Here is a 16,941-nt window from a genome sequence, read left to right as displayed (position 1 = left end):
GGTACAAATGGGTGGGGTACTTTATAGTGGTTGTCGTTTCTGCTTTTCTTGACCGTGCGACCTGTCCACACCACGTACCTGGTAATCTCGCGGTGGTAGTACTGTTCTGATCCACACTGCTGCTGACTTGCCTGAAATTATCTATCGAAATATGCAAGCGGTTTAGTGGAGCCACTCAACGTTAAAACACAATACTGTTCTACGTCTGTTATGAACATATATATTCTGAGGCGATATGGAAATCACAGGTTGCACTGTTTACACTCTAAGTCGTAAATGTTTACCCCAATTGACAGTCTTGATGATTATCTGTTTACAATATCACTTGGACGAGCGCACGCGTACCGAACACGGCGCGGATGATTGTTGATGATGCGAAAGCCGAATAATCGAACGAAAGTTCTTACGCCCGCCACGCATACACAGATTTCTTTTGGTACCAGTCCTCCTTGACACTAGTAATGATACAACACAGTCCGTAAAGTTAATTTTTCAGTTCTCACGTTAACGAGCGTGCGCGTAACCGTCGTGGCGCGATTGATTGTTGACAATGCAGAAATGCGATGATCGAACGCATGTCCTCACGCTCGCTACAAGACATTGGCACTTGTCTGCACTCTTTTGTGGTAACTAATTTCTGCTGATTCTCATTAGTTCATTCTGAGAGACCGAACACGGCGCGGATGATTGATACAGTACGGTTCGACACACAACGAGAGGATACACAAATACGTAATCAGCAGCACTGCTCATTTTTAAATTACTTCTTGACGCACTTTCCTCTGAATAATTTACTTATTTTATCACTTTACTGTAATAGCACTTGTAGCTACACTTCAACTTCCGTACTAACAATGCCTTTCACATGCAGAGCTACCCACAACACATCATAACATTTCCGTGTCCCGCGCTCGACTCTCTACAGACGTGGCTGCCCGCAAATACACTCCGCAACCAAACCAGCGATATGACAGTACGCTTACAGTTAGACATCTTCGAGGGTGCTCCTGATTGTGCTGAGTCTTCGCGACTGACGAGTCGGACGTCGAAGAACGGCCTAAATACCGTGGGAACGGGCGTGGTCTGGATTTCACGTGATAGCAGAGATGAACCTTGTCAAGGATAAAATATAACTATCGATCGTAGTACGTCAAAGATAAAAACTTCTCATCGACCATGGACCACGGCCATACAACCCGGAAGAATTCTCGGCAGCTGAAACAACCGGTCGCGAAAGCCTTCAGTGTATGATTACACGGGAACCATTCAGCCTGCTGTACCTCACAACAACTTACACTATCAATCCATCGTGACTAGCAAGGTATATGTTTACATAGGATCCTCCATGACTGAGGAAAAATTAAGAACTGGGGAATATCTGTCAGTCCCGAAATAGTCGTACTCACCGAGGTCTGTGGAGTTGCTGACGGCAGAGGCGTTGTAGGCGGCGTATGCGCTGGCGACCTCTGACGAGAAGAGCCACGCCCACGGAGAAAGCCACGCCCACTGCCAGGGCCCAGGGGCGAGCAGGGTAGAGGTCCTCTGCAGCCACGACGCCGCCTCCGCCACAGCCATCTCTGCGCTGTCTCGCCGGCCCTGCACAGGAGGTGTCGATCAGTGACAAGTCTGAACCCACTGGCAAGTCCACTATTCGGGGAGTCCCAGAAGTTCATGGTCCAAATTACGATGGCTACTCGAAAATTAGGGAACGATCGGTCGCGAAATGGAAACTACAGTGAAAATCCGATAAAGATTTGCACAAATGCGTTAAACAGTGTCTCTAGAATGCTCATAGATGGGTGTCATGTCACTGCTCTCAGTCCCGAGACCACAGTGAGTGCGTAAAAACGTCTAGAAAGATATGGGTGCCCGTCGAGAGGTTTCGCCTGATTTTACGCAACCCCAAATAACGTAACTCTTTTGCAGTTTTTTATGACAGTTCTTGGCTCACACTGCAGGGGCAATGAGCACGCCCCTTCAGCCCCTTCAATGGGAAGTGTTCGATCACGCACAATACAATCGGGACTTGTCTCCCTCTGATTCTCATTTTTGCTCAAATGAACCGCTGGCTATGAAGATAACATTTTGGCACAGGCAACGAGCTGCAGTCCAGCGTAGAAAATTGTTGGTAAGCACAGGAGGTTGCCTTTTATGATGAGGGTATTGGAAAGTTGTTACAACGCTACATCAGATGCCTAAATTGGTTTCCATTTGGTGACCTTGCTTTCCGAATAGCCCTCATGCGTAGGCAGTAGACGGTACCAACATCACTACTCTGAGCTAGGAATCTAACGACTCGAAATAAACACGAGATGGAATATAAAAATTCCCGAAAAACGATACCTGGTCAAAAGCATCTCGACTCCCCAAGGTAATGCGGAATTGACCACTAGATGCTACGAGAGGCGGACCCGTCAGCATAATAGGAGGAGGTGAGTACTGTGACGTCAGTAGAGGAAACAGTAGCAACAAAATTGGTCGGTCGCGAGGGCTCATTGATTCGAACGCGGACTTATCATTGAATGTGACCTGAGTAATAGATCCATCAGGGATATTTCAGCCATTCTACGGCTGCCCAAGTCGAGTGTTGGGGATATGATGGTGAACAACCACAACTAAACCAAGGCCAGGCAGAGATTATGTACAACACGGGCACGGTCCGTCGAACATTGCGGAAGGTGATTATAAAAAATGAAAGAAAGGAATCACACGACTTCCAAAGAGTTACCAGCAATCCATGTAGCACAATGGAAATGCTTAGGGAGTTAAAAATGGTCGAACACTCACATTTATGTAGTCATCCCTACGCCGCGCTTCAGGTGGTGTGTAGTGTGACGCTACGGGATAGTGAAAGACTGGACACGACTAACACCAGTAATTTGGATTGGTTAACTGCGCATATCCTGTGGCTTTCCGATGGAAGGATTCGGGTTTGGCGAATACCTAGAGAGAGTTGCCGTCTAAGAATGAAATACAGAGGAATTGATGTTATGTATGGTGATGTTCCTCGTGGTTAAGGTGTGGTCCCCTTACTGCGCTTACGAAAAACCTAAATGCAGAGAGAAATGACAGTGTATCCTTTCATGAAGCAGCATCTGTGAAGTAACGGTTTGTGAGCATTCGTGAAACACCTTTGGGAGGATTTAGAACGTCGACTTCGCTCCAGACTACAGAGGCCAACGTTACTACCTTCTGTGGTTTCGGCTCTTCATGAATAACGGGCCTTCATTGCTCCACAGACATTCAGACACCTCACTGGAAGTGTCCCCAGCAGAGTCCAAGCCGTCATGATGGCGAAGGTTGGGCACACCCCATAATACTGTCTACTAATAGGTTTCCGGATACTTTGGATGAGATAGTGTATTTTGTGTCATTTTCGTCGTATTATGACTGTCATTCGGGCTCACTTTCAAAGTTGCTAACTTCCCCCGCTCGTTGTCGTAGTTAATCTCCACTACAGGCAACCAGTCCAACGTCATTGGTAAAACTAAGGTGGCCTATGTACATTCCATTAATACGAATTCCATTTTTTCCCAGTTTGGGAATGTTGTAACTTCGTCTAGGTCTTCACAGTTTGTGTGATATGGTTCACTTTCCTTGACTCATCTCCTCAAATTTACTCCACTCTCCATCGCTGATATTTCTTACATCTCTAAGATGTCGCATTCTACATTCGTTCACGAAAAAACTTCAAACATGCAGATATAAAACAAGATCTCTTTGTACTCAGGCATCGAGTAAAGACTCTCCATCGCAACAGTCTCCTTGTCCCTTCACAGTTGTTCATTACACTGCCTCGCAAAAGTGAAGCTTCCAGAAGACGTAGTCCTATGTAAACGTAACATCGTACATGTACACACCGTCGACGGCTATGTAAATGATTTAGACTTGCACCCTTGTGTACAGCGAGAACGGCTACAACAGTGCAATGGCGTTTATAGTGTTTAGAGTCGTTACCGTGCCTGGCAGGGTATATACGGGACGTAAAAACCGTCATATGCGGAACGATCACTGTGAAAGACACAGAACTGCCTTGTACTGGTCTCAGCGATATCAGCATCTGACAGGTGTTCATTGTGAGTGTCCATTTCGCCGGCCGGCAGTATCGTTCAATATCCAGCTTTGTGCGGCATTCAGCTGTGACAGTGGCTCGTTATTCATCTGAGTAGGAACGTGGGAGCAAGCATATTCGTCGTCATGGTTCCAGTCGACTACGTCTCACTACCATAAGGGACGATCGCTGAGTTCTATACCAACCACATCTGACCGCTTCGCGTCTGTGCCTCTCATATTAGACCAAGTAACGGACTCCCTGCAACATTCTGCGCCATCTCTCACCACTGACTGGAGATTAGCAGCAAGTGGACAGTTGAGTAGATTCTAAAAACTAAACTCCTCCCGCACAGGCCATGAAGGCCCAAGGGTACCGACTGGCCGCCGTGTCATCCTCAGCCCACAGGCGTCACTGGATGCGGATTTGGAGGGGCATGTGGTCAGCACACTGCTCTCCCTTCCGTATGTCAGTTTTCGAGACCGGAGCCGCTACTTCTCTATCAAGTAGCTCCTCAGTTTGCCTCACAAGGGCTGAGTGCATCTCGCTTGCCAACAGCGCTCGGCAGACCGGATGGTCACCCATCCAATTGCTAGCCCAGCCCGACAGCGCTTAACTTGGGTGATCTGACGGGATCCACTGTTACCACTGCGGCAAGGCCGTTGGCATGAGTAGATTCGAAATGGCTGAAGTATCCGTGATGGACTTGTTACTTACATGACGTCTAGTGGTTAGTATACGTTCGAGGTCAATGAGCTCCCCTGACAGACTCAGCCTGCTGTAACAGCTTATCTACTGAGAATATAATAATCCCTGCGTCCTCCAATACTGGTGGTTCCGCCTCTCGTGATATCTACGGTCATTTCCCCATTACGTACTGTGTCAGAATGCTTTTGATCAGATAGTGTATACACATCAATAATACAATTGAACAAATTAACGACGAAGTAAGGGAATCAGTTGATTAGATTTTGTATTTTCTTCAGCTAAGTAGTAAAAAAGTTAACAAAATAGTAAAAATGGTTCTGAATGCTTATGGCAAGGGAAAAGGGTTTTCAGATTCAAGCGTCCAATGTTCATGAAAGGATACTTTACGGTCAACGAATATTAACATTTTTCACTTATGTGAACTTGTAATACAAACCCGAGAGTATGTCAGTGAACAATGGATTGGTAGAGATTGGGAGTCATTAGGCGAGACAGGAAAACGAGGAAATGCGTCAGAGAAGACGCTGTAGTAGAAGATTTGATTATGTCCATAATGAAAATGAGGTGGAGTGGACCGGGACTTGTAGCCAGGCGAATGGTTGATAAATAAACCGTCTGCCCAAAAAGTTCTACGCCGACTTTATTCCTGGCATAAAAGCGACGTCACCGCAGTAACTACTGTGCGCGTTCAGTCAGTCAGTTGTGAGTAGAGAGTGTTAATTAGTGGACGTTCAGACGTAGTGTGTCGACGTTATTGTGTCACAAATTGCCTTGGAGCAGCATCTCTAAATCGGGTCTTCAAGACATCCTCCAGAATGTTTTGATGAAGAAAAAAGTGTATGCAAAGTTTGACCCGCGCACCTTGAATCCCGAACATAAAGGACACACGGACAGCTGCCGTGACTTGAGTGAAACGCCTAACATGTACAATTCATTTCTGGAAAAAATCATCACCGGTGACGATACTTGAACAGGAAACTACTACAAAACAACAAATTGCAGAAATCCACACGAAGTGTCAAACCTTTGACGACATAACCGGCATTCAAGCCATTGAGACGCGAGAGTTGAACAACATACCAAAGACGTACTTTTTTCACGATCCGACTCGGTTGTATGAACGTTTTGTGCTTTGTGCGTGTGTGTGTGTGGATAGGGAAATTATGTAGAACACCTGAAGCATTAAAATCACCGTCTCAACGTTTCTCTTTTTTTATTAACTGAGTCTCACAACTTTTTGGACTGACGTGATAGACCAAGAAAGTTGTTTACCTGATTCCAAAAGAGAAGAAAAGATCCAGAAGACGACATAATGGAAGGTGAGCAGATGGCTGAAGAACGCAACACGTGCATAAGTCTGGAGGAGACATTTACGCAGCTGAGTGTAAAATGGTTGGTGATGATAGTGTTGACGAATAATATAGCCGAAATATCCTGTGAGCATCCACTTTAATCTGAATGATGGATTACTCATTGGTGAGCTCCAGTCCATTATGCAGGACATTTCCAATTGTCTTCAATACACACGTACAATCTATCTTGCGCTACAATGTGTTGTCAATGACGAAATACTGTTTTCAGTGCAATAATGCACTTTGCGGCAATATAGAGTAACTGTTAGGAATTGCACCAGATTGCGACGAAAATTGGCAATAAAAGTATTGTGGAAGACACTTACCCTGAAAAATTAATTAAGACCGAACTTCAACACCACATTTACCTGTCAGTAGTAAAAATATATTTTGTAGTATTTATCAATAACTGTCTCACACATTTCTTTCCGTAAGAGGCTGTTAGGGGGACGTGTTATCTTCTTGGGGAAAATTCAGAAACACTTTCACAGATTAGTTTCAAATTGAACTAATTCATATCTTAAAAACTTAGGCAACTGGTTTTCACCCCTAAGGAAAATATAATAATTGATATTGATATGTGATTTGCCGGAATATAGGGTGTTTCAAAAAGGTCTTTACAACTGTAACAATTCATATAAATTTATTGAAAAAAGAAATAGCGCTAAGTTTACTGTTGTTTTGTAGGGAAACACATAAAATGTTTTTACCTTAAACTAAAGATGGATTCCGTTGGTTATCCTGCACACATCCCATCAGACGTCAATTTCTTCCCAAATTCACTGCAGCATTGCAGGTGCAACTTGCTCAGTGGCGGCGTAAATTCTTACACTAAGTTCAAGTAGGGAAGCCGGCACAGGAGGTACAAACACCTCTTTGATGAAACCCCATTAAAAAAATCGAGTGGTGTCAGGTCTGGGGAAAGTGGGGGCCATGCAATTGGTGCATCACGGCCAATCCATTGACGCAGAAAGTGGTCACTGAGAAAATCCCGGACGTCAACCAGGTAGTGGTTTGGTGCACCATCTTGCATGAAGTGAACATTTCATTCTTGGTCATCCTCGTCGATCTGTGATATCAAAAATTGTTGTAACATATCCAGGTACACCATCCCGTTGATGGTTCTCTCACGGAAAAAACGCGGCCGTACACTGCGTTCTTGCTCAATGCACAAAACAACGCTCAGTTAAAGACTATCACGTACATTGTTTCAATGTTTGATGTGGATTTTTCACTGCCCCAAATCCTACAGTTACGTTTGTTAACCTTGCCACTTAAGTGAAAAATCGACCCGTCATTAAAGATGATTTTGTCCAAGAAATGTTCATCTTCACGTAATCGATTTAACATGTCCGCACAGAAGTCACTGCGAGCAATTTTTTCAGTGTCTTTTATTGCTTGTACGATCGTCAATCTGTACGGTTTCAAATACAAACGGTTTCTCGACACACGCCAAAGAGTCGTATGTGGGATTTGCAGTTCGCGATATGCACACCGGGTCTTTGGTAGGGCTTTTGACAGAACATTGTCTCACTCGCTCAACGACGTAGTCAGATGTGCTTGGATGACCTGATGGTTTCCCATGTATTACCGAGCACCCTACACCTACAAAACATTTATGCCACTCATAAATTTTAGGCCTACTAGGAGGATCTTTAGCGTACTTGGTACAGAAATTACGCTGGACTGTTGTCGCCGACTTCGATTCTTCAAACCAAAACACATAGCTAGGACGCTCGGGTCCAGTGAAGGCAGCCATCTTTAAAGCAACTGTCGCTAGCGCTCCATCTGGTGCGACTCGGCACTAGCGAACTACGCGAGATAAAACTTGGTGTATTTCCTGACAAATTGACACTACAATCACTTCTGTAGGTACTATGAATTACTTTATTTGCATTTTCAAAGTTATAAAGTCGTTTTTGAAATACCCTGTATTTAAAGTTGCTACATCAGTTCAACAGGAGCCAGAAAACTGAAGGTATAAAAAGTGGAAATGTCGTGTGACGAGGGCCTCCCGTCGGGTAGACCGTTCGCCTGGTGCAGGTCTTTCTATTTGACGCCACTTCGGCGACTTGCGCGTCGATGGGGATGAAATGATGATGATTAGGACAACACAACACCCAGTCCCTGAGCGGAGAAAATCTCCGACCCAGCCGGGAATCGAACCCGGGCCCTTAGGATTGACAGCCTGTCACGCTGACCACTCAGCTACCGGGGCGGACAACTGAAGGTAATAACAATTGTTTTTGAGGTTTCTTGGAACGGCGTCTCGAATTTTGGGCCAGATCTGCGAGGGGAGTTTAAAAAGTAAGTTACACATTATTATGCAAGCTAAGTAACTTTAACTACATACTGGACTATACTTTAAAGCGATGGAGATACATGACACTGTTTTCCAACATAATCACGAAGTTTCTGATAACAACAGTCGGAACGCTCTAACCCTCACTCAGTTCTTTGTCACAGAGCAATTCGAGAACCGTTGGAAAATGTGCTATTACTGCCAGTCGGTTTCACGACTGCCTTGACATTATCGTTTGTGATCGGTGTCGATGGCTTCCCTTCCCTACCAGTATCACCATCTGTGCGGCTTTCGTCATGTTGTTGGCACCTTTTCACTTCGAATGTAAACTGAGTTTGTCCAAATACCGCCAGAATCTGTGTGCAATTTAGACGTTTTGCCCATAGGATTGTACTGTCCTACGAATCTGTACTTCGGAGTACGTTTACAGTTGCCGCCCCATTTCAATTGCACGCTGCGTTGCAGCTTTTATCCGTATCACAGAACTGTCTCTGCAGGAGAAAGCTGAACATGTACTGTCCTCTGACAACGCACCGCGTTCGTTGCGCCATGGTCTTAGCGTGCGATGACATATGAAACTTACTCTTTGAAGTCCCCTCGTACTAGACTTCAAGCAGCACAAGTTTTCGACAGAGAGCAATGAACTATTATTTTGAAGTCTTACAACAACACTGATATTACTGTGCTATTCAATTTTAATTTTGTGTTCACATTTGCAATTTTTTGCTTCTCATACAGTCTGCCCGCTGTCATGAACAGTTAAAGTATATAATTTGAATGTTTTTTAAAAATGTAATTAATGATATTAAAAACGACTTATTTTTTTCATTTTTTGGTGTTGGTGGCCGCTGTGGCCGAGCGGTTCTAGGCGCTTCAGTCCGGAGCCACGCGGCTGGTACAGTCGCAGGTTCGATTCCTGCCTCGGGCATGAATGTGTGTGATATCGTTAGGTTAGTTAGGTTTGAGTAGTTCTACGTCTAGGGGACTGATGACCTCAGATGGTAAGTCCCATAGTGCTTAGAGCCATTTGAACCATTTTTTTGGTACTGATGTCGTATCTTTTCACGATGAAATAATTTTATTGTAATTCGTTTATACTATTCTTACAAAAGTGGAAAAAAGTCAATACCTTGTCCACTGACATTGATCTGACAACCTGTCAAAAGCCTGAGTAACCACCTTTTGCAGCTCGGACCACTCCGAGACATGCATGAAGGGGGGCAGTAAGGTTCTGGAAGTTACTTACAGGGACATAGAGCCACGATGACTTCAGTGCAGTGGTCAGCTGCCATAGGATTCTCGGTTGAGGATCCATGGCGCGAACAGCCCGATCGAGGTGGCCCCACAGATTCTCGACTGGGAGTTTCGTGGTCAGAGGGGTACGGTACACTTGTCCTGGTGATCTTCGAACAATGCACTCACACTGAGAGTTGCATTGTCCTGCTGGTAGATGCCATTCTGCTGAGGAAAAACAAACGGAATGTAGGGATGAACATAGTTCCCAGGGACAGGTTCATATTTGTGTTGATCCGTTGTGCTTTCCAGAATGCCACGAAAACATTCCCCAGACCACAGTGCTCCCACCTATTTGCATGGTGTTTGCTTTCGGACTCTTCGTACCGTACATGCCAATGGCCTTGAACACAAAAAGTGATTCGTCTGAAAAGGCCGCTGTCCCCACTCAGTGGACGTCCAGTTGCCCCGTCCGCTGTGAGTCTTTAAGTTCACTATCATTGTTTGCCGCAATCAATCCGTCATCAACACAGAGCGCGAAGAAAATCTTATAAGAATAGCGGGGATCTGCTTCACTTCTCTTAAATCCTAAGGGCATGACATAATTAATGATGTTTCAGCTTGTATAAGCTTTTAATTAATTGACATACTTTTCTGGAACCACCCTTATAACCTTTAGGCTGTGTCTTAAATATCATTTCCTTCAGGTCACCGCGAAGGAAAGACATAATCACATCTGTTTGTGCAATTTTCATCATACCCTTGGCTGAAACGCTTAATAATGTTTAAATAGTCGACTCGGGACTGAAAGTTTATTCCTAATCAGTTCCCCTTTTTTGAAAAAATCTTTTGATAACCAACATTGCTTTGAAGCTGTCAACCAATCCATCCGCACTCGCCTTCAGTTTGTAGATCCACTTACATGGAATTGCCCTTTTTCCAGGAGGTAAATCTTCCAAAGTCCAAGATCCATTTTCTTGATTTTCCACTATTTCTTGATCCATTGCTGCTTTCCAATCGTCTCGTTGACTCGAATTCATGGCGTCACAATAAGATTCTGTTTCCTCAGTGGTCATTAAGTGATTACGTACTCTTGAATTCTTTTTGGACGTTTTAGCGTTAAGCGTTCATGCATTTGTGGCCTAATCCTAGCATTGTAAAACTGTTCTAATTTCTCTTCAGCTCAGTCCTGCAAATCAACATAACTACAGAACTCGTTTTCTCTTGGAAAACTAAATTTCACTTTACTCTCCTCTAATGAGTCTTGAGACTTCCGATGAGACTCTGTAAGACCCACAGGAGCTACTGAATTAATTTTCTCTTCGAAAATAACATCCCTTGACTTCATTAATTGACGATTTTCTTCACACGGGATCAGATAACTATCATTATAGTCACAGCCAATTAGAGTCCCTTTTACTGCTTTTCGATCCACAGTCACTCTTAATTGTTTCGAAACGTGAACATAACATTTAGAACTTATATGTAGATACTTAACGCCATATTTAGTATGGAGGCGTCCCTAGAATACTGGAAGGTACCGTTCGATTCAGGATGTATGCTGCAGAATTTATGATTTCAGCCCAAAGCGACTGATTAATGTTTCCGTGAGCATGCATCATAGTCCCGGCTGTTTGAGCGAAAGAACGATTTTGACTTTCATTACATCCGGTTTGCTGCGGAGCTTATGGCACAGTGAAACGCTAGAGTATGACCTCCTTTTGCAGAATCTCCCTTTTCTGTTTATTGTTAATTCTCCTCACTTACCATTTATCAATTTTTAACTGTATGCTCGGTAGTCTCTGTTTCGGTTATAAATTGTATTAGTTTATTAGGAACTTCTGTTTTCTTTTGACTAAGTACACAGCACGAAATTTGCTGTAGTCATCTTTGAATAAACAACGTAGCGATACCCAGACATGGATTCGGAGAAGAACCACAGGCATCTGTATGAACCAGCTCTCTTCCTGGTGCCAAATGGAAGCCAATGTGCTGTATCATAAATACAGCCTTCGCACAGCTCAGAGTCCAATCCCAAGTGTGCGCCTAAGATCTCGTAGATTAACATCTTCACATGTCGCTTTTTTTTAATTTTTGGTAAATATCAACATCACTCAAAGTGATTTTGGGCCACTTTCCATTTACTGCTGCTTCCCTTTCTATGATACCCTTGCCAACAGCGCCAACATTGCCACCATCTGCTCATGTGACTGTATGTGTCTAGAAAATGGTTCAAATGTCTCGAAAAAATTGTCACTATTGGTGGTATGACTTGTTACAAACCAGCTACCAGTGTCACATTCAGATCACAAAGCAACAGACGTTTCAGCGAAAAGAACCATATTTCGATTCGGAGTTTCAGCAACTCCCAACACATCACTTTTCTGAGACATTTGTAGTCGACCATCAGCAATCCACTGTCGGAATTTCTTGATCACGTGATTTGGCTTCTGATAAACAACTTTCTTTTTCGACAGCGGTTGTTTAGAGAGTTGTTTCAGGGAGTTGCTTATGAGTTCCTCTTGAGATAAAGAATCTCCTCCTTTACTCCACAAAGCTTTCACATATACACGGAGTTGTCAAGTTATCAACAGCCCTATCACGTTTTGACAAAAGCATCTAACCTGATATCAATGAAGAATACTTTTGGTAGTTTGCCAAAAATTTTACAATTGGAAAATAAATCGGATAATTTTGGATTATATTCTATATCTTTGGCCGTATCTTGCTTCAAATCATTCCAATATTTTTCAAATTTCATATTTGAGTTGCTTCATCATCATTAGAATATTTCATAAATCCAAAAAATCAAACAAAAGTCGTAAACTTAATAATCAGAAACACCGTCAAATAATTTTTACAATTCTGTCCATTCTCCTCGAGACGCATTATTTTCTGCAATGTTTGCTCTGTAGAATTCGTAGTCAATACGATTAAAGTACTGCTGTCAGTGTTAAGATAATTATTTCATGCGTTCATATCTGTCTCTTTTACTTGAGCAGTAGCACCTTCCGCCGGTTCTACAGGTCTAGCTAATCTACTTTCAGCAACGACAAGCGCTCCAATAATACCGTGTAGACAGACATTTGCTTTGTATTACGATGTATTCCAGTTTGATTGCTTAACACTCTACTCGAATCCATAGTCAAAATTCACAAACAGAGTCCAAAACTTGCGCCGAAGTATGAAATTTGCAATGGGCTGATTTTAAAATTTACACAACATTTATGTACGAAACTTACAACTTGTGTTTCTTCATTCACGTTAAATTCCGCAGTAGCACACCTGGGCTCATAGCCTGTTTGGTTATTTAGGAATAACACAAGTTTTTCTTCTTTCAAAAGCATTGGATTGTTTAAAGTCTATACATTAAGGTTTGACAACCATAACAAACACTACTGTTTACAAAACAAAACCTTAGCACAGACCATTTACCTGTCTGGAAGAAAATGGAGTAGTTCATAAACGACATGTCTTTGGAACTTGAAATGTTGGAAATTAATATGGAATGGTATCATTCTACATTTTATAGACACGTCATTTGGTTGCAGTGTACGTACGTTAACGCTAGCCTACTTCTGAAACTGTTCTATGCTGTCATTGATAAGCCGACATACACTGTTCGTCTTTGCTAGACGTATCTGATGATGATCTTATAGATAGAAGCCTGTCATGAAATAAAGGAAAACATCTTGCGATCAGAATCTCGTGTACCTAAAACATTTTCTCTTTGACGTTATCGAGTATTCTGCAATAACTAAGCTGCCTCGGTTCAAAAATGGTTCAAATGGCTCTGAGCACTATGGGACATAACTTCTGAGGTCATCAGTTCCCTAGAACTACTTAAACCTAATTAACCTAAGGACATCACACACATCCATGCCCGAGGCAGGGTTCGAACCTGCGACCTTAGCGGTCGCGCGGTTCCAGATTGAGGCGCCTAGAACCGCTCGGCCACTCCGGCCGGCGCTGCCTCTGTGATTTAGTTTTTAGCATTACGTTGATATGAGCGCTGAGACAAATATTTTCGGATCCAGGTGACGTGTTCATATTCTTAAAAAATGGTTCAAATGGCTCTGAGCACTATGGGACTTAACTTCTAAGGTCATTAGTCCCCTAGAACTTAGAACTACTTAAACCTAACTAACCTAAGGACATCACACACATCCATGCCCGAGTCAGGATTCGAACCTGCGACCGTAGCAGTCGCGTGGTTCCAGACTGTAGCGCCTAGAACCGCTCGGCCATCCCGGCCGGACATTCTTATATTTTTTTAGGAATGCAAAGATAAGGAACAAGATTCACTTAGGCAACTGGGGAGCTGTCCAAAAAAGAGAAAAAAGTCTTTAAAGTGGTCAGCAGTCAGCGCTCTAGGACAGGGCCTAGAGGCCAGTATTATTTCAAGGCGTTGCCATAGCAATACTGCATAGAGTCAATTTTTGAAACACCGGTTGACAGATAGCATGCGCACGTAACAATGAGTTTTGCCAAGACTCTGGCTATCACCAGCTTCACAGGCAAGTGCACAAGAAATTAATAAAGTCCAAATGATATTGGCACCTTACCTTACGCTGTAGGTGATTACAGTAGAAACGCTACGAGCAGCAGAGGAAGTTCGCCACTGGACAGCCGGTTACTGGTGATGGGAACGAACGTAATGCAAGCACCGAGTCTGGTCCGCGTCCTTTTACGGGGGAAGCCCCTGATGTGGCAGGGCATCCTGTTAGCAGCCTGGAAGTCTGTTGCACCGACGCAGCCCGGCAAATCTCCTTACGTCAAAGTGATTAGCTGACGCGCGCGCAAACACCCCGGGGCTCGCGCCACTCCTCGTGTCCGGCTTCGATTCCGGAAACGACACCGAGCGAGGTGGCGCAGTGGTTAGCACACTGGACTCGCATTCGGGAGGACGACGGTTCAATCCCGTCTCCGGCCATCCTGATTTAGGTTTTCCGTGATTTCCCTAAATCGTTTCAGGCAAATGCCGGGATGGTTCCTTTGAAAGGGCACGGCCGATTTCCTTCCCAATCCTTCCCTAACCAGAGCTTGCGCTCCGTCTCTAATGACCTCGTTGTCGACGGGACGTTAAACACTAACCACCACCACCGGAAACGACAGCATCGTCATATCGCCGCCACTGCCCCATTTTACACATTTAGTATGTAAATCTGCTGCTTACGTGTGAAAAACGTGGCACTCATAACACTCATCGTCTATACTCCGCAAGCCACGGTACGGAGTGAGGCAGAGGGTACTTAAAGCGTAAGGTAAGGAAGGAATGCGAAGCGATAAACAGAAATAAAAATATGTCGTAATATCAACAACAGCAGAAAATGTTACGGTGGTAGTGGGATTCGTTATGAATGGATAGGTAGAAGAGAGTGTGTTACCGTGAAAAGCGCGGTGACAGGGTTAGTCTCACCAAAATCGACAGCAAGCCAAAGCGAACAATAACAGCTAATGCACAGGTGGCAGTCCCACAAGAGATGGACAGTATTTGTGAGCATTGAGGGAGAACTCAGCATGTAAAGGGAGATGAAAATCTAGTAAATGTGGTTGCTGGATCACTATAGTAGGGGAAGGAGCGGAAGATAGTATTACGAGAGAATAAGGATTCGCAGGTATAAGTTACGAGGGAATACGGATTCGGTAGTGTAACTGTCTGTGTGTACGTGCGTGTGTGTAGATGTGAATGAATGATCTGTATGTAGTGTAATCGTAACGTGTTGTATGAAATTTTCTTTTAAACAGATAATGGTTCATTATTTTTATCATAGATCTTCTTGCATGCTTTTAAACTGTAAAACATTTTAACGCAGACTTCTTACAACGAACGCTTCGGCGTGCTGAATAATTAATTATAATTATTTCTTGAATTGAAGATACGTTATCGTTCAGATACACTGTTGCACACCATAGCAAAAACAACATATGAACATGCTCTTTTTAGGTTTCAGGGGTGGGAACTTTAGGATTTTATGTATGCATATTTATTAGTAGCGCACGGGTTTGTTAATTTTAAGCACATGAAGCATATTTAGTAATAGCTTTCCCTGTAATGGCGCCTACATGAAAAATAACTTGATATTTGTGATCCAGCGTGGCAAAATTTGCATCAGAAAATGAAAATAATGACAGAGATACTTTAAATACTCACATAAATGCGTAATCTAAATTCGTTATCTCTATAATAGTTGAGCTAGAAAAGCCTTAATCACCAAAAATAGTTCTAACGTCTGTAATTGTGGACAACAGTAGGGTAAGATCGTAACTAATAAAACTTAATAGCTACAGGAAATGACGCAATTCTCCTATAAATAAAAGATGGTTTCAATAGTAACAAATAACATTTGTATTCTGAAAATAAAAGATAAATTAGCAATTATTCTACTTATTTCAGACCTCTTAATAAGGAACGAAGGAAGATTGCGTCCTGCTAGGTCAGCGCTACTACTCCAAAAGGTACCAATGTCTTCTCTTTTATCAAACAAATAAAAATTAACAGATTATATATTGCCTTCTTCAGTTATTGTCTACTCAGATAATAAGTCGTGCTTATTGTCTTTGTGATTTTCACTTGATGCACTTCACATGAAAAAAAGTCAATGTTTTTGACATATTACAGAAAAATAGTAAGTTCTTTTATCAAGTATATTCAGAGGGAAAAATACGCCAGGAGGCGGCACAGTAGTAAGAATGGAAGAAGGGAAAGACGCTTTGAGTTCTGCAATATATTTCAGGTAGTGATGGAAAATACACTATTCAAGAATCACAAAAGAAATCAGTGTATTTGGAAAAGGCCAACAGGCACGGGAAGGAAGTGAATTGTCACGAAACAATGTGTAAAGAAGTGAGATATTGAAGAATGATGATGCGCATTTCAAGTTCTATGAAACTACAGGTACTGGGATAATGAATGCCACAGTAGTCAATAGAGCTAACAGGGGAAGGACATGTCTGAGAAGGCAAATACGGAAATAAGACAGAAAGGAAGAGAACCTGCAATGAAACCCTGGGTAACAGAAGAAATATATTACTTTAACAACGAAAGAAGGATACGCAATAATGCCCAGGAAAAGGGAGGGATATAGTACTATAAGGCACTTAGTAATGAAACCAATACAAAATGCAGAGAAGCTAGAACAAAATGAGCGTATGAAAAAGTGTAAACCTATAAATGATACGAGCTGGCTGATTCATCCTCGCGAATGCCATTTAACCTGTCAATTTGAATGAGCAACACACCAGTTTTGTAGTGGTCTTCAGTCCGGAGACCGATGCAGCTCTCCACACTAGGC

At 43.0% G+C, this 16,941-nt stretch overlaps 1 protein-coding gene and 1 pseudogene across 1 annotated transcript in view; both read right to left on the bottom strand.

Annotated features, from left to right (window-relative positions):
- Positions 1-14,318, bottom strand: part of LOC124788590 — a 96,869-nt gene extending 82,551 nt beyond the window's left edge. The window contains exons 1-2 of the mRNA XM_047255860.1: positions 14,212-14,318; positions 1,407-1,596 (exon numbers count right to left, since the gene is read on the bottom strand). Of these exons, the coding sequence (XP_047111816.1) occupies positions 1,407-1,575 (169 nt within the window). The 5' untranslated portion in view covers positions 1,576-1,596; positions 14,212-14,318. The remainder of the gene's footprint in view (positions 1-1,406; positions 1,597-14,211) is intronic.
- Positions 4,601-4,718, bottom strand: LOC124790257 (annotated as a pseudogene).
- Positions 14,319-16,941: the final 2,623 nt, after the last annotated feature.

This window comes from Schistocerca piceifrons, chromosome 3 (assembly GCF_021461385.2).
Source record: "Schistocerca piceifrons isolate TAMUIC-IGC-003096 chromosome 3, iqSchPice1.1, whole genome shotgun sequence".
Lineage (NCBI taxonomy): Eukaryota > Metazoa > Arthropoda > Insecta > Orthoptera > Acrididae > Schistocerca > Schistocerca piceifrons.
This window is presented reverse-complemented; position numbering and strand designations above follow the sequence as displayed.